Below are 19,031 nucleotides of genomic sequence, written 5' to 3'. Positions count from 1 at the left end.
AAGGGAGTAAAATGAGACAAATGCTATCGTACTTTGACCACAGAATGAGAATTACCTTCCTGGTGAAGGATGTCATGCTTGGAATGGTGGGTCAATAGGAATCGGAAGACCAAGATCATACTGGTTAGATGACATCAAAGGAGATAATGGGATGATGATAGTTGAACTGAAGGAAGTTGTGCAGAATAGAGATGAATGGATACACACAATCCATAGGATGACCAAGAACCATACTTGACTGAACAGACGAGGAAAGAGAGATACATCCAGATAACTTTTTATTTTCTCAAAAGAAAGGTAATATTGTACACTTTAAATGTCTCATATGATATCAATTTCATGTTGTCCATATTGATGATTCCTTAATTCTATTTACAATTCAAGAAAGGGCTGTTCCACCTAATCATTACAATATTCTCTTAAAACACAATTATATTTTATATTGAGATTCGTGCACTCGGGCACCACCAACGAAGCCACTGGGAACAGGCCTACATGGAACCGAGGGAACGTACATGTATTTATTCTCAATCGCAGACTTGAAATAGACACAGTACTGACAATTCCTTAATCAACAGCTCATCAACTTTACCAACAACAATCATAGTAACTAAGGATGTTCTCTCATGATCAACTTTTCATAATGTAGTAACAACATCTACTAAGCCAGTTTCACAGTATAGTAATATTCTACATACTTATTTAACCTCTCAGCGTGGGACGACTTTCGCTACCTGGCTACCCTGTGCTGCGAGAGGAGTATAGCTCCAAGTGTACTATGAGTACAGGCTTTTAGTTAATCGGGCGTAAATGACAAGCGGTTCAATGAATTTTACCAAAAAGTTGTTTTTTATTAGTGCATAAATACACAAACAGCATAATTTACTGAAATTACCTAAGGTCAGTGAAGTGGAGGAATCTTCTGATGCTTTCAAATCGAACAAGAGATATGGCTGAACCAAGCAGCTGGAACCCGTTTGTTTTTCGGCTTTTTGTTTGATTAATAAGACCTCAGCACAGGTTTCTGTACTATGCTCATCAACAGGCACAATGCATAAACTACATACATTTTCTCCACAGTAACCGGTACACATTAATTTATCCTTTATCAGAAATCGGATCAGAAATAACGTACCATGTGACCGCACATGATGTTGAGCATAAATATCTGCCTATTCTACTATCATCTTTACGAAATCGACACTAGAAAGCAACTGAAAATTTTCACACAGGATATAAGCAGTTCTTATTTAAACTCTCAGCGGGGGACGACTTTCGCTACCTGGCTGAGACCCATAATCTGCCGTAAACATTTTCCTTTGCCCTCTGTAATTATCCATGTCTTCTCACACAAACCCACCATCAATAACATTACGGCCGATATCTTCCTGTGTATCAAAACCAACATCAATGTCACAATCACTACTTTCACTCTCAAATTCTATATCCAAGTCCTTGTTTAATGAAACTAAACTATCTGTATCATCATTCGGTAAAACATTGTTAATTTTCGAATTCGTGATCACAAGAAAACGTTTAGCTGCCATGATATCAACAACAGAACTTGTTGGTTTTTCAGATGCGATATATCACATTTAATCAATAAGAACTGGACAGGTATATACATCAGAAGAAAGATAGATGTTTCGCCTCTAGATATATCTTATTACACTTGTAATAGTTCAATTCGCTAGATAGAAGCACAAACAGAAGCTGCTACGCGCGTGCAATGCACGTCACTCCACGGCAGAGAGTGTTTGGAAGTCTGTGTGCAGTGTACGGAACTCCACGTTGAGTGGTTAAGATGAGCATGCTCACAATTTGTGAAGAAATATTTGGTGTAGAGCAAGTTTTAATATCCCCATTTTACCATTAAGTAAACATTTTAAAGACAACAGTGATACAATCTTTTTATTAACTGAAGAGTGCTATTTTTAGTATTTATGAGTATGTATGTATTCAGCTGATGATGGCCCATTCATAGGACTGAAACCAGTCCTGGATCTCAATATAAAATATAATTGTATTAAAAAAGAATATTTTATTGATTAGGTGGACTTTAAATTAGTTATGTACTTTTTTTCTTTTTTGCTTTTTGCTTTACGTTGCACTGACACAGATAGGTTTTTTGGTGACATTCAGGTAGGAAAGGGTTAGGAACAGGAAGAAAGCGACCGTGGCCTTAATTAAGGTATTGAACCCACTATGTCCTGAATGCAAGTTGATAGCTACATGACCCAAAACACACAGCCACTCGCTTGGTAGGTTATGTACTATAGGAACAGGAAAGATTCATTGTAACATCCTTCATGAGAACTGCCAACATTTTTTAAGGCCTATTATTATTGAAGTATTCATTCTACTTGACTATGAACTTGGGAATTCCGTTAAGTTGTTTCACTATCCTCTTGATACAGTAATATTCATTTTGATGTACTAGTTTTCTAGTTATCAATACTTACACTAAGAACTTATTAGAAAAATGCTCTTATAGCAAAGTTTATAATGACTGATGTATCGGCAGTTCAGATTCAAACTCATCAGGTGAGAACTAGTTAATCAACTATGTGCTGGAGGACTCCAATGTTGGCTATGTTAGCACAATGCGACAGTGCATTTGAATAGCAAATGCTAAATAGTCATCATGTCCGGGAAATTACAGTCATACAAGCCAGCATTTCTCACAGATTAAAAATAATTGCTAAAGATTTTAACTAATATTCCTGAGGGTGTACTGGATACTGGATGTGAAAGATCTGGTAGCAGTAACCCAGATGAAGATTACCATCAGAATGATTATTCAGATAGGAACAGTTGAGAGAACGAGGAAGATTCATTTGCAGTTTTGTTTGAAAATCAGGAAACTGGAGGTAAGCAAGGCTGAGGGGTTTGATCCTGGCTCAGTCCTGTGGTATTTGAAGGTGCTCAAATACATCAGCCTCATATTGGTATATTTACTGGCATGTTAAATTCAGGCACCTCAGAGTCTACAAAAACCATAAAAGTAGTTTGTGGGATATAAAACCAGTAGCATTATTATTAGATTGAAGGTAGCATTATTATCTTTAAACAAACTGTCTGCTTCTGCAGCGTAACGGTTAGCACTATTAACTGCTGGCCTTGGTGGCCTGGGTTCAAGTTCCAATACTGCCAGATTTTTAAGAATGGCAGAAGGGCTGATATGTGGTTAAAACGGTGCCCCGCCATTGGGGGTGTGCTGGTAAAGAGCACCATCTTAGGACAAGGACACAAGCTTACTTTATTAAACAAACCCCAGAATCCACTGTACTACAACCCTGATGGGCCTCGGCCTACAAAGCGTCCGCTGCTCGGCCTGCAGACCTGTAGGTTATGAGGTCATGTGTAGCGAGCGCAACAAATCTCCGCAGCCATCTCCTTTGGCTTTCTAGACCAGGGCCGCTATTCTCATGCAGACTGAATGGAAGTCAAACCAGCCCTCAGATCTGGATTAAAATTCCTGACATGACCAGCAATCAAGCCTAGTGTCTCTGAGTAAGACATAGGCTCATTATCCTTAAACTTCAGGGTTGGCCAAATTACTATCATCAGCATTTCCTATTTCATATGAATTTTCACACATGCTTTGAACCTGGTATGTGGCAATCTCAATTTCCTTCAGAGAACCATCCATTATGAGACAGCGACACCATTAGAATTTAAATACAGTAGAACAGACTAACAACAGTGGTCAGCGAACTAGCAGTTCTGAATGTTCTAGTGTAAAAGTTCTAGTTCTAGTTCTAGTGTAAAAGTTTGAAATGAGCAAAACAGACACTGTCTTAGTTATGATCAATCAACTGCCCCTCTACAAAGAAACCTTAAATACTAGTGTGCAGGCTAATATTAAGAAGGTTAAAAGAAAATGTTGAAAAGTTATTCTCCACAGCAGCAGGAACTTATTCAAGACTAAGAGAAGTGATATAGCTTTTATGAAGAATATACATACCTGTAACACACTAGCTCCAATGCTAGCATTTTCAGCAACTGATGCACTGTATTGTTTGGGGTCAAACACAGGACTGTTATCATTCTCGTCAAGCACTCGCACTAGTATCTTGGTTCGAGTGGCTCTGGGAGGGTCACCACGGTCCCTAGCAGTCACTTCAAGGGTGTAGTTGGCACGTGACTCACGATCTAACCGGCCTGATACTCTCAACAGACCGTCAACAGGTCCCAACGAGAACATAGGATCACCAGACAGGGAATATTCAATGTAACTGTTGCGGCCTTCATCACGATCCACTGCTTTCACCGCCATCACAACAGTATTGGCTGGTACGTTCTCTGCTACAGCCGTCTCGTTAGGTGTGATGAACTCTGGGGAGACATCATTCACGTCCTTCAGCATGATGGTTACCTGAACAAAAATATTATAATTATTAGCTTTATTCAAGAACATGATTATGATTCTTGGAGATGGACAAATAAAGCTGTTAGAGCCATATGTGTTTGGTTAACTAGTTCAGCAATGCAGGACAAGAGAGTGAAACCACTCACTTCACTAAACTGCCTGTTTGAGATCATTAACCTTAGGAGAGCAGCATTTACTTTTCAAAACAAAGACAGTCTCCGCATCTTCATACGCTGCTGCCATGAGTGTTGACAGCCACCCTCCTGGGAAGTAAAAGTGAGTTTATCGGTGACAGTGAAGAAACGGCTGTAGAAGAACTGGAATTGATGCGTGTTTTCATGCTTGACCTTGCCTTCTTTTTCTATCACTTCTTCTTCACACACTGACTTCTCATTGTGTTTATCATATTATATGTTCCCTTTCATGTTTCCATCTCTCTATTTATGTTACTTGATTTCTTTAAACTCAACCAGGGTGGGATAGACAAGCAAATGAATACAATGAATACAAGTCCTTTTCAGAACAGGAATAAAATATTTTTTAGTATTGTAAAAGTGGAATTTATCCTCAAAAAATACTTAATACTTGTCCAAGGTTGACAGTACAGGTTAATAATAAAATTAATTTCTTGTAAAGTAATTATGAGTCATAAGAAGTTTCGAGTTTATTATCTTAAACATATTGGTTAAATATTTATAATTGGTCCGTTTTGACTACAATATTATTATCATTAAAATCACACATACTTTTACCATCAGCCTAGTCAATACTTAAAATTATATGTTAAATGTTTATTACCACATTACATCCCGTACATGTTTCGGGAGCATCAGTTCTCTCTTCTTCAACGGTTATACAAAGTGCCCAAAAACCTTTACAGGTTATAAGTAGATTTGTAAATGATGGTGTATATCACAATGTTATAGATAATAGGTCTATGATTTTGGCTTCATTAGTGTGTTGACGTCACTAACATTCCTACACCTTGCAACTCTTACTACACTAATCTCTTCCACAGAAACATGCACTTTCATATACATGGCAGGTCCTGCCCACCCTTGTTTCAGGGTTTCCTTGCAAGGGCTCACAGGCTAATTTATTCATTTAATCGTATGGTGATTATATCTACAAATTCGTAAGTCCAGGTCCAAGTGTTTCAGCCACTCTAATGTCGAGGTTGTTCAGCCGTTTTCTAAGATGTTCACACTTGGCACGACCTAAGTCTTCAATATTTAGTTGGAAAATATGGACTAAAGGTCCAATGTCTATTTTTGCACAGGCTAATAATAGCCATAGATAATTTAAAATTATTAATAAATGATTAGTTTCAAGAAAACAAAAATTATACCGAGCACTTTACAAATAATAATGGTGTGTGGCCTCTGATGACCTACACATCGGTGAGGACAGATCCCTACCTAAGATGAGTTTTAATAATGAGGACAGCACAAGCATCGCACACCTAAGCCATTGGAATTAACCAATGAAAGTTAAAATCCCTAACTCAGTGAATCAAATCCGGGACCCCTTTGACTAAAGATCAGCATGCTAACCATTTAACCATAAAGCCGTAGAGTGTTGTACAGATGCGTATATTTGAAACTCTTCTTTCTGGTGGAATAACAGACTATTGGAGTTGAGCTTGCAAGAAGATGTATTAGATTTTTTGGATGTGTAAGTTTTCAATTCCTCTTTCTGGTGGAATAACAGACTGTTTGAGTTCAGCTTGCAAGAAGATGTACTGCCTTTTTGGATGCGTATATTTTCAACTCTTCTTTCTGGTGGACTATTTGAGTTCAGCTTGCAAGAAGATGTACTGCATTTTTTTGTTTTTGTCTGCTATGGTTTGATGTCACACCGACACAGACAGGTCTTATGGCAATGATGTGATACAAAAAGAGCTGGGACTGAGAAGGAATCAACTAATTAAGGTACAGTCCCAGTATTTGCCCGATGTAAAAATGGCAAACCACAGAAAACCATCTTCAGAACTGCCAACATTGGGTTCGAACCCCACATCTCCCAAATACAAGCTCACAAGTCCGTGACCTAAAGTGCATAGCCAACTCACTGGGTCTGTACAGCAAATGATGTAAACCTTTTATAAAATACTGGTATGCACAATTTTTGTTTGCTGTGCAGTTATCGAAGATTACAAACAGCTTTAGATAAAAGCAAGAACAAGAAAGTACCAGAAATATGAAGTGAGTCTCTAAACAATCTGCCTGGAAAGAGTATGAGGGTGGACAAGTTCTGATTGCTTTCTGGTAGAGATTTCATCCAGGCACTCTCTATCAAGAAGCATGATACTTAGGTCAATATAGTTCATATGTGCCTCAGGAAATTCATCCTCCACTGCTGGGATTGTAATAGCTTGTATGAAGGACCTTGACTTATTACACAGACAGTTGTATGTTCAAGGGTGAGCAGTAGGATCCTATTTTTATTTGTGATTTAAAAAGGCAAGATGGCAAATACTGTTCCTAGGAAGGTTTTGATATGAAAAGACTTTTAATTCTTAGCCACTTGAAGTTGAACTATATTAACCGACATCTTAAATAAGAGTTCGTAACTTAACTAACAGTCTGACTCGTTAATTGAATCGTCAGCACTGACGCCTTCGGTTCGCAGTGTCCCAGATTGATTCCCGGCCGGGTCGGGATTTTAATAGCCTTTGATTAATTTTTCTGGCCCAGGGACTGGGTATTTGTGTTTGTCCCAACACGTTCCTCTTCATATTCAGACAACGCACTACACCACCAACCACCACAGAAATACGCAATAGCGATTACATCCTTCCATATAGTGTTGGCGTCAGGAAGGGCATCCGACCGTAAAACAGGGCCAAATCCACATGTGCAACACAGATTGCACCCGCAACCCCACAGGCGTGGGAAAAAGTGGTTAAGAAAAGTAACTTAACTAACAATTTTACAATAATTTTTTCCTTAAAATAAACAAAGCTTTTTTTTTCTATTGGCTTTATGTTGCATCGACACCTTATGGCGACAATGGGACAGGAAAGGGCTAGGAATGGGAAGGAAGCAGCCGTGGCCTTAAATAAGGTACAGCCCCAGCATTTGCCTGGTGTGAGAATGGGAAACCACGGAAAACCATCTTCAGGGCTGCCGACAGTGGGGTTAGAACCCACTATCTCCCGAATACTGGATACTGGCCGCACTTAAGCGACTGCAGCTATCGAGCTCATTGTAAATGAAGTTTTAGTTATTTTCATTTGTAGTTATAAGGGTTACATTTATATTCCAAGCACCTCTTACCTGGACTGTAGAAGACAGGCGCACCTGAGGAGGTTTTGCCTGATCAGTGGCCATTACAACCAAGTTATAAAGGGACTTAGTCTCCCGGTCCAAGGTGCGTGTGGTCATGATGGTGCCATTCTGGATGATGGTAAAGTCACCAGCATCATCTCCTGAGCTGATGCTGTACTGAATGCGGCCATTATCACCTGTACAAGTGAAGAACATACCACAGATAAGAAATATGTCAGTAAATCAAGTATATAGACATGTAAAGAAAGAAATTATGTTATTCACAGGATAGAGATGTCAGGTCTAGATTTTTCACGGATGTGAAGGGTCGTTACGGTGAAGTTCAATCTGATCTAAAGAAAGAAGAGTCTAGATATTATCTAGGAAAATATATGGTTCGACTCATGAAAATGGCATATGGATTAAAAGACCTGTACACAGCAACAGATAAGTTTACTGCTGCCATTTGTAGGAGATGCTAGAAATTCTATGGTCACATCTGTTGAAAGGACAATAACAGATTTACTAAAACACTATTAACTATAATTAAATCAAAGAAGATCAACTGGTTGGAAGAAATTAAGCAGGATTTACAAGAAATAAATGCTACAGGTGACACAATAAAAAGTGGTAAACTCTTTGAAATTCTGGTTGTAAATCACACATTCGTGGGAAAAGCTAAAAAAGACCACTGGAAAATAGTGGACAGAAGAATGAAAAAAAAAATACTATAGCGAATTCATTAAGAGATTTTGGGAGGAGGAGGAGGAGGAGGAGCCATCAGACGAAGCTAGTAAGTTCAAACACGCTCTTTAATTAGGCGTAATGAAGAAAGAATAATAATAATAAGACATCAAAATTCTGATGGTAAATATCTCCTGAGGTCAAATGCAGAGTTGTACTTTAAATTTGAAAAGCTCTTGCTAGTTATGAGGAAGCACCACCTTATGTTTTATGATCTTCTGTCTCGAATGTCTAACACCAGAATATCTCGAAGAATTCTTGCTTCTCATGACTTGAAAATGTACCACTCATGAGCAACTGTGATGAAAGAGGATCTAGCCTGTGTCTCTGAGACACTGGTTCAAAAAAGAAGTAAGTTCAGGACCTGGGTGTACAGGTTAAAGGATCTTCTGGAAAGAATGAGGAGATGACCAGCTGCAAAGTTGTCTTAAGGATGAAGAGCTGCATTCTCCCTCAAGAAGAAGGAATACTAGAAATCCAGAAAGGGTGACAAGTGTTAACCATAGTCCGAAGAAGCCAAAAAATAATCATTTTAAAAGCCAACAACAACCCTCCAATTAATACTTTTGGTAATCCCTCAGTACTCTGACATAGATCAGAACATAAGCTTAGCCCATCTGTTTTTCAAATCTGTTTTTCTATTACTTGACATACCAGTGTACTAAAAATGTGGTCTAAAGCTGCACTAGTTTTCAAATTAAAAAACAAATCTCAATAGAACTAACAATTTATATGAAATGTTATCATCATACCATTTTTTAAGTATCTTATGTCACATGTAATTTTCTACTTGATGCTATTTCAGGCTCTTTCAGATATACAGAAGCAGCTGTCATACCTGAGTCCAGGTCAGTAGCACTCACGGTGACTATCGGGCTGCCTACTGTCACATTCTCAAAGGCCTCGTTGCTGTAGCTCATGGGATCGAACAGTGGTGCGTTGTCATTGAGGTCGACCACATTGAAGTAAACAGTGAGTGTGGACGAGAGGCTGGGTCTTCCTGAGTCTTGAGCTTGGACCACAAAGATGTAGTGTTGAACCTGAAAATATCAAAGACACCATGCGTTTTAGCATCTACTCCAGCAAAACATCTGCGATTATAGTTATGAACCAATATCAAACTTTGTCAGTCTCACAGGTAAAGTAATAATAATTTCTGTTGCTATTGCTTGCCTAGTGAGGCCCTTGTAAGGAAGACCCTCCAATGAGGGTGGGCACCATATGCCACGTATGGGAGGCTGCATGACAATGTGATGGAGTGCAGTGTTATGTGTGTTGTGTGGATTGAAAGAATGTTGGAACACCACAAACACCCACTCCTAATGCTAAGGTGTGAGTTGTGAGATGGAGGACACACAATGGTATGATGGTAAACATTTGGGCGGAAAGTCAGGTTGTTTCACCAAAAGAAAAAGTTCTCTCAGTTTTAATTTCTGTCTTGATGGAATGAAAATACCTTTTGGGGACCACTGTAAGTACCTAGGTTTAAATGTAAGAAAAGATCTTCAGAGGAATATCACAATAACCAGGTTGTAAATAAAGGTTACAGATCTCTTCATATAATTATAAGGGTATTTAGGGGTTGTAGTAAGGATATAAAGGAGAAGGCATATAAGTCACTGGTAAGACCCCAATTAGAGTATGGTTCCATTGTACAGGACCCACATCGGGATTATTTGATTCGTGAACTGGAAAATATCCAAAGGAAAGCAGTATGATTTGGTTTGGGTGATTTCCAATAAAAGAGTGGTGTTACAAAAGTATCGCAAACTTTGAGTTGGGAATACTTAGGGGTAAGAAGATGAGCTGTTTGACTAAGAGGTATGTTAGTGGGGAGATGGCATGAAATGGCATTAGTAGATGAGTATGCTTGAATGGAGTTTTTAAAAGTAGGAAAGATGATAAAATGAAGATAAAGTTGGAATTCAAGAGGACAAATTGGAGTAAATATTCACTTACAAGAAGAGGAATTTTGGACTGAAGTAATTTACTGATGGAGTTGTTTGATAAATTTCCAGCATCTTTGAAATCATTTAAAGAAAGACTATGTAACAACTCATAGGGAATCTGCCACCGAAGTGACAGCCCTAAATGGAGATCACTGGACAATGATGAAATGTTTTAAGATTAAAATCCCTTGAACTGGCCAGGAATTGAACCTAGGCTCCAAAGACCAAAACCAAGATGCTGACCATGCAGCCAAACAATCTCATACGTGACAAGTTACAACAGAGTTTTATTTGTTAATTTTAAAAATCAGTCAAGAAGGTATTTAAAAATATCAATGTTGGTACTAGATACTTTTAGGGGCTACCTAGCCGCGGTAATAAAAATGTGTTTGGTTCTACTGGAAGGACGTGGGTTGGATCCCCCATAGGATTCGAAAATTTAAAATTACTTCAAATTCTGAAAATGCACATAGCCCTGGGCTCGACTTAGCCTAGCCTATAACAGAAATTAGTAGGTACTGTGTTAATTTCTGGGAGAAGGCAGCTGTGCATAAAATTAACAACTATAGGCTTGCCGAGGTTATAAATAATGGAAGCTTTTTCTTTTTTTCACAATCTTCTTTATGTCGCACCAACACAGATAGGTCTTATGGCGACGATGGAATAGGAAAGTGCTAGGAGTGGGAAGGAAGCGTCCGTGGCCTTAATTAAGGTACACCCCCAGCATTTTCCTGGTGTGAAAATAGTAAACCACCGAAAACAATCTTCAGGGCTGCCAACAATGGGATTCGAACCTACTATCTCCTGAATGCAAGCTGATACTTACGTAACAATACCGGTACTGGAAGCGTTTTACCTTCCACTTCTCCAGGGACCTTCATAACCTAACAGAGAGGGCTTTGCTTTGCTAGCCTATGTCAGTCATACATATTGTATTGTAGTTCATCACGTCAGTAAGTGTGTGGATGTTTATGGTTAATTATTAAATGGAGAGACCTTCTGATTGTCATTACTTTATACAGTACTAGATGTACTACCCGTCGTTGATGGATTATAGCAAGAGAAGCTAATCAGAATCACTTTCTTGACATAAAAATGGTGGATTTCTGGTCAAGCCATAATGTGGGAGAATAACTATCAGATGTTTCCTAAAATCTCCATAAGTTTTCTTATTTGTCCCCAGCTTAAGAGAACGTCTTAGAATGAAATTAACTTAATCAAGATTTTTATAATTATTATTACTAGCTGCAGTACCCAGCCCGCCTGGTGGCCGTGAGATGTCAAGTCTATTCGCTCTGACACCGTGGTTAACGGAATCGAATCCCGCTGGTCGAAAAGACGTTCACCATTAGAATGTTGGCCGGCAGGGTAGGAGAGGTAGTGGTAATTCGGGACATCTTGTTACTTTAACAGTAGCGGCCGGCTCTTAGGGACTACTGGACGGTGTCCTCCATAGAGAACGAAAAGGTTCTTTTGTTTTATCTCGACATTTGAAGTTAAATATTGGACTCAAATAATGCTAAGAAAATTACATTTCATTGTAAAGCTGTAAATTCTCATCAATAAGGAAGACTGTTCGGCAATAACTTATCAAACTTAGGTGACTGACTTTCAGCGCACATTTCGCTGGTAAATGTTTTCAGGTTGAAGATAAGGCACGGACACTGGAGCTTCCGTCCGAGGATATAGCGTGGGTGAGGGGCTGAGATGTAAGGGGGAAGCGCGCTGGTGACGGTGTCGGGGAGACGAAGGGTGCGGGAAGAGGCTTTCATGTCGGCAGAGTCCGTAGCAGTAAAGATGTCCTCACAAACCCCTATACGAGCATGCGCCAGCTAAATCTCCATGATTGCAAACAAATAAAATTAAATAATAATTTATGACCTTGTTTGCCCTATTATTTATATTTTTAAAAGAAAATTAATAAATAATTATATTGAAGTGTAACATTTGAGACCAGTAAGTTTGATTCAAATTGGGCCTTTGGCTTGCATCCCTCGTTTTGTGAGGGTCGGCAACAGTGAATTAGTTTGTTTTCGCGCGAAAGGCTTGAATGAGTGCGGTGGTATTGGCCAGTATCAAAGAAAGATTTGTAGGACAAAGTACTGTGACCGCCCCCCCCCCCCTCGACCTGAGAATTCACCGCCACCACTGTACATTAAGAAATTATTTCGGGACGCGGGACAAAACAGTCAAAATTGCTGGACGGTTGGCAAGACGAAATATTGCAAGATGAAGTTACCTATCCCCACAGCTACAGTACCGCATCGTAGGTATTAAAACCTCGCTTTGTTTTTTGTTTTTGTTTTTTTGCTAGTTGCTTTACGTCGCACCGACACAGATAGGTCTTATGGCGACGATGGGACCGGAAGGGGCTAGGAGTGGGAAGGAAGCGGCCGTGGCCTTAATTAAGGTACAGCCCCAGCATTTGCCTGGTGTGAAAATGGGAAACCACGGAAAACCATTTTCAGGGCTGCCGACAGTGGGGTTCGAACCTACTATCTCCTGAATACTGGATACTGGTCGCACTTAAGCGACTGCAGCTATCGAGCTCGGTAACCTCGCTTTTTTAAATCTTGGTCAAGTGAACTTCAACCTGTAGCGCAACCGGGCACGTGACGGTCATATCACCGCCCAAACTTCTTCTGCCCAAGTTCTTCTTACTGTACACCCTGTTCGAGCTTACTAGAGTCTTGTAAGCCATAAATTTGATTAAAACAATGAAGTTCAACTTGTTTCAAACAATAAGTAATCGATATTATCACTTACACGACTTCCTCTTTCTTTTTCAAGGATACGGCCACGAATATTTATGTCGCTCTATCATTCGTCAATTCAATTCTCACGATTATATTATACTTACCCAGGCCGCATATCCTTCATAGACCCAGTGTCCGTTGAAGACTGGGCCACATTGAGAGCATCAACTAAAAAGAAGGGTGCCGACAGCTAGAGGTTGGAGATCAAACAGGCGAATGGCGTGTTAATAATATTACGAATATGATAAGATGGTTGATGTTTGGGTCATCAGTTCATAGACCGGTTTGATGCAGATCTCCACTTCACGCTATCCTGAGCTAAACTCTCCTTTCAACGTAACTAATGCATCCTACATCTGCTCTGATCTGTTTGTCATACTCATGCCTGGGTCTACCACTACAGCTCTTGCTCCCTGATCTTCCCTCAAAAATCAACCGAACAAGTTCTGGGCGTGGGCAAATCATGTCAATTTACTCTCTTCTCGTCAACTTGGATCAATATTTTTTAAACTGTGATTCGATCTAATCCTCTCATCTTCAGCAATTTTCCAGAAAATCTCATTTTGAAAGCTCCCATCTCTTTCAAATCCAATTATTATCCATGTTTCAATTCTATGCAGTGCCACGCTCAGCACAAACGTGTTTAAAAACATAGCCTATTTCTAATATGGATACCGTATCTATGTTTAATGAGCCAATTTCTTTCTTAAGAAAACCCTACGTTGATTGCTTATTCTTGTCTGCAATATTTATGTTTTTCTTAGTTTCCAGTTGAGAGTGGTGGCGATAGAATATATCAACGGCATCCCCTGTCTGTCGTACAAGACGACTAAAAGGGGACCCAGGGGCTTTCATCTTGGGAGTGTGAATTGGTGACCATGGGTTGTATAGCTGAATTGCTGGGCTGAGTGGCTCAGACGGTTGAGGCGCTGGCCTTCTGACCCCAATTTGGCAGGCTCGATCCAGGCTCGGTCCGGTGGTATTTAAAGGTGCTCAAATACGTCAGCCTCGTGTCGGTAGATTTACTGGCACGTAAAAGAACTCCTGCGGGACAAAATTCCGGCACTTCGGCGTCTGCGAAAACCGAAAAAGTAGTTAGTGAGACGCAAAGCCAATAACAGCACTTTTCTTATTATTATAGCTGAATCTGACACTGCTTGTAGTTACTTGTGTCAGGCTCCTCACTTTCATCTAGCCTATCCTATCCGACCTCCCTTGATCAACTCTTATTCTTTTCCTACGCCGACGGTATTGTAGCATTCGAGGCCTAGGGAGTCTTTCAATTTCACGCCCTTCGTGGCCCTTGTCTTTCTTTTGCTGATACCTTCGTTCTTTGCAGTGTCGGGCTTCTTCCATTTTGCCCTCTGATTAGTTTTATAGATTATTTTACCTTTCTTTGCCAGAGGTTTAACGTAGAAGTAATATTTGTGGAGATATTTGGAAGTGATGTGGTTGTGATTAAATTCTTTAAAAATCATTTCGGAATGAAATCTAAATCGCTTGCTGCTTTAAACATTTCGAACCGAAGTTCGCGGTTACAGAAGATCTTTCCAACCGAAAGTGTTAAACCCATTCGTGTCCTCTAGAAAATTCCCAAATTAACAGCTGTTCCCCTTATCATTTCCGCCATCTTGGTTTTGGTATGATGTGAGATACTGAAGTCGATCTTGGGGTAACACAACCAATAGGAGCCGGTATTGATACAACAGAATGTAAGTCATATCGATACTAAGTTACAGCTGAACCAAGACCAACTACCAACTGTAGTTGGTCTTGGCTGAACGAACTTAAGCTTCAGTAGGTTAGGCTACAATAGTGCCCTAATTCGTTATGTTGATAGTAAATTAATGTCGGACAAAGAAATAGAAGCTTCAGGAGTTTAAAACGTCAGGGAAGACAAAAAATGGTTTGATATATAGACAGCAAGTTATAGAAGAACACAAGAACAGAAACTACTGTACAATGTATAACAAGACTGTAGGGAACTTAAACCAGTTTAGGCAACAGTTATACACCAAAACGAAACGCAGTAGCAATATCGACGTCACCAACTAATAGAAATCTCACTTCACTACGTACGATAACAAGAGCTTGCTGGTAAAACAACACTCTTGTTTTAATGAACAGCATGTACAATATGCATTTGCGGAGGAGGTCACAGAACCAATCAAAACATAATTCGATTCTAATGACGTCACTGTATCTTTTAGCAACACTTGCTTACCTTCACTGTGTCACACTCATTTTGTTTATCACGAACTAGTCCATTACTCTCACTCATTACGACAGATAAACAATACGATACAAATCTCCGCACAGTAAGCAGTGACAATCGTCACAATAGTTCATTTGTTTGATGTTTTACGAGTGGAAACTCTATTTTCAACAGCACACGACACAGTTTTGCACTTCTGCTTTACCAGTGACCATTGACCAACAATTTGCTTCATGATCTCCTTCTCTTTCTTTCTTTCTTTCTTTCTTTCTTTCTTTCTTTCTTTCTTTCTTTCTTTCCCTTCAAGACATCCCCTAATTTCGGGAACATTATATTTCTTCTTTCTAATTACCATATTCAATTCTATGATTTTACCGATCTCACAAATGCCATTCTACGTCCCTGTTTCAAACAAGGAATTACTCAACAAGCGCACTGAATCGCAGTCACCTTTCGGGAGGACAGCCAGTGCCTTTCTGTTAGCCCATCCGGCACAATGTGGATAGTGTGGATAGGAGTGGGAAGGAATTGGCCGTGGCCTTAATTAAGGTACAACCCCAACATTTAGCTGGTGTGAAAATGAGAAATCACGGAAAACGATCTTCAGGGCTACCGACAGTGGGGTTGGAATCCACTATCTCCCGAATGCAAGCTCACAGCTGCGCGCCTCTAACCGCACGGCCAATTCGCTCGGTCCCTAGATGTTGATATAAGGAAAGATCTTCATTGGAGGATGTAAATAAAGGTTATACATATCTTCATATGATTAAGAAGTTATTTAGGTATTGCAGTGAGAACGTAAAAGGGAAGACGTGTAAGTCATTGGTAAGACCGCAATTCGAGTATGGTTTCTGTGTATGGGACCCACACAAGGATTACTTGATCCCTTAGTTCCGTTTCTTGATACGGAGTCGGAGATGAGGTGAGTGCATTTACAGTATATGGCTTTTTTAATGTAAAAACATTTCTTAGACGAAAACGTAGGAGTTCCCATACTACGAAAAATGTAAAGTTAAGCAATTTCCTCAATTTTGACGAAAATTGAAGGGCTAAAGGGCCCGGGAAGGTTTCAAATTGTGAGTCTTGGATAGCTCTGACAAACTATTTAAAAAATCGAAAACACTTCCAGCCTAAATGCAGTTCCGGAAAAACTGCCTAAAATTGCTTGTTTTTTTATTCGTTTTCTTTTGATTCAAATCCTAGCCAAATTAACTTATTCACATAATTATTTCTGTAATGTGTTTCTTGGTTCAATACCCTCAGGCGTTTACTGATTTTTTTTTGAAAAATGTCCATACCGAATGTAGTTATAAGGGCTTAAGTGAAACTCTGCATTGACTCACATTAGCGCTCGTAGTGGTCCTTAAGTGAAACAATGCATTGACTTACATTAGCACTCGTAGTGGTGCTTAAGTGAAACAATGCATTGACTAACATTAGCGCTCGTAGTGGTAGAAAAATGCAAACTTCTAATCTAATCGACCTTAACTTGGTTGCCTGAAGCAAGACCGACTCCAATCCTCAGACCATCAGACCTTAATGCTACTCTCGATCGTTCAAAAATGACGAATCGAATAGCCGGAAATGTTGGAAATTTGGGGTTGTTTTGGATTGTTGTTATCGTGTGTAGTCGGTGTAATTTCATGAAAGTTGACGATTAATATTAGTTTATTTGTAGAATATAAGTGTGCAAGTGTATTTATATGAGTCAGTGGACACTTAGGATCTGTAATTATACGTAGTAATATGATAATATGCTTGTTTTGATCATGTTGTGGACCAGGTTATAGTCTAACTATGGCAATGCCTCTCATACAATTATTCTTAAGTTTCCTATGGAATAAAACATTAAGAGAGAAATGGATTAGGAATATACATCGTGATTATTTTGAAGTCGATGACAAAACTGTGGTGTGCATAAGCCTACATCATTTTGTGAATAAGTCTGAAGACTATTCGTGTTCCTCGAAAAATATTAATTTAGATATAAAATAATTGATATTGTGATATTCCGTCAGTGTCTATGAGCTTCAAAGTGTCGAGTGATTTAGATGCAAGTGTATTTGACAATAATCTGTGCTTTGCCTGCGGAAATGTTTGGCTGGATCTCGGAGTATAACAAAACTTATAAGTGTGACAGATACTGTTACACAGAAGAAATAGTGACTTGGAGGTATTAGCTGGGTTTGTAACGCAGGGTTTAAACTACCAACACCTTTCGATTCATGCTGTGGTTATCTGTTATCAAGCAGACTACACCGAACTGAATCTCGTCAATGTGGTTAAATATCAATGTTTAGAGTCAATAGAGTATTTGCACTCATGTTCTTTAATGAGTAAAAACCTATTATATCTTCAGTGTCTGAACGTTTCATTACTAAGGTTACCATTATTGTGTGAAGTGCTGCTATGCCATATGTCAACATTATGTTAGCATTACCAGGGCCATTCACTGGGTTAACGTAATCATTTGGGGTGCACTTGGGCTGAGTGCCTCAGACGGTTAAAGCGCTGGCCTTCTGACCCCAAGTTGGCAGATTCGATCCTGGCTCAGACCGGTGGTATTGAAGGTGCTCAAATACGTCAGCCTCGTGTCGGTAGATTTACTGGCACGTAAAAGAACTGCTGCAGGACTAAATTCTGGCACTTCGACGTCTCCGAAAACCGTAAAAAATGTAGTTAGTGGGACGTAAAGCCAATGACATCATTATTTCGGGTGTACTTCCCTTTCATTGGATGCTGAATTTAAGAAATTGTCCACAACTTCAAAAATAAGGCAACAAATTATGTTTCATAGTTCTCATGAGAGCGAATATATTGAGGAATTTCGCACCTTAATTTACTTTGAAACATTCAAAATGATGTTATAAATATCATTTTAACAGTTTGTATTTTCATCTATCCAGCGAAGTGAAATCTAAGAGAAAACGTTATTTGACTAATTGAAATGTCTATATAATCAGCTTGCTGTTCTCTTTTCTAGTAGAATGCATGTGATTCTAGTTGATTATATGTGGTACGTACTTGTTAACGAAGCGTTTTCATACGTGAAAAAGTGTTTTTTTCCCTATGATGTTATTATCATGTTAAATTACCGCCGTTTATATAATATGTACGTGATATTTTCGTGTTAGCCAATACCAGCAATCCGGCTACTTCGGCCGCCATGTTTTTTAAATATTATGGTCTGAGGATTGGAGTCGGTCTTGCCTGAAGTGCTAGAACTGTGGACTTTTTACGGCCGGATTCTCTTCCTGACATCAATATCATCTGAGGAGCTAATGACGATGAAATGAATGATGCTTGTTGTTTTAAGGGGCCTAACATCGAAGGTCATCGGCACTAATGAATGATGGAGAATGAAACTGAATGAGGTGGAAGGGATTGGCTGTGGCCTATGCATAGGAACTATCCCGGCATTTGCCTGGAAGTCAAAATGGGAAACCACCGAAATGTATTCTCGGAACAGGGGTTCGAACCCACGCGTCTCCCGAATGCCGGGTTAACACGCGCGCCCACTCGCTCGATCGATTACTTGATTATGTGAACTGGAAAACAGCACGATTTGTTATGAGTGATTTCCTATAAAATAACAGTGTAAAGAAAATGTTGATCCAGGAGATAGTGGGTTTGAGCCCCACTGTTGGCAGCCCTGGAGATGGTTTTCCGTGGTTTCCCATTTTCACACCAGGCAAATGCTGGGGCTGTACCTTAGTGAAGGTCACG

At 39.5% G+C, this 19,031-nt stretch overlaps 1 protein-coding gene across 1 annotated transcript in view; it reads right to left on the bottom strand.

The window, feature by feature from the left end:
• ft (cadherin-related tumor suppressor fat) overlaps positions 1–19,031 on the bottom strand; it is a 125,838-nt gene that overhangs the window by 34,275 nt on the left and 72,532 nt on the right. The window contains exons 4-6 of the mRNA XM_068229138.1: positions 9,224–9,425; positions 7,651–7,838; positions 3,968–4,378 (exon numbers count right to left, since the gene is read on the bottom strand). Coding sequence (XP_068085239.1) covers positions 3,968–4,378; positions 7,651–7,838; positions 9,224–9,425 — 801 coding nt within the window. The remainder of the gene's footprint in view (positions 1–3,967; positions 4,379–7,650; positions 7,839–9,223; positions 9,426–19,031) is intronic.

Source organism: Anabrus simplex, chromosome 9 (genome assembly GCF_040414725.1).
Source record: "Anabrus simplex isolate iqAnaSimp1 chromosome 9, ASM4041472v1, whole genome shotgun sequence".
Lineage (NCBI taxonomy): Eukaryota > Metazoa > Arthropoda > Insecta > Orthoptera > Tettigoniidae > Anabrus > Anabrus simplex.
This window is presented reverse-complemented; position numbering and strand designations above follow the sequence as displayed.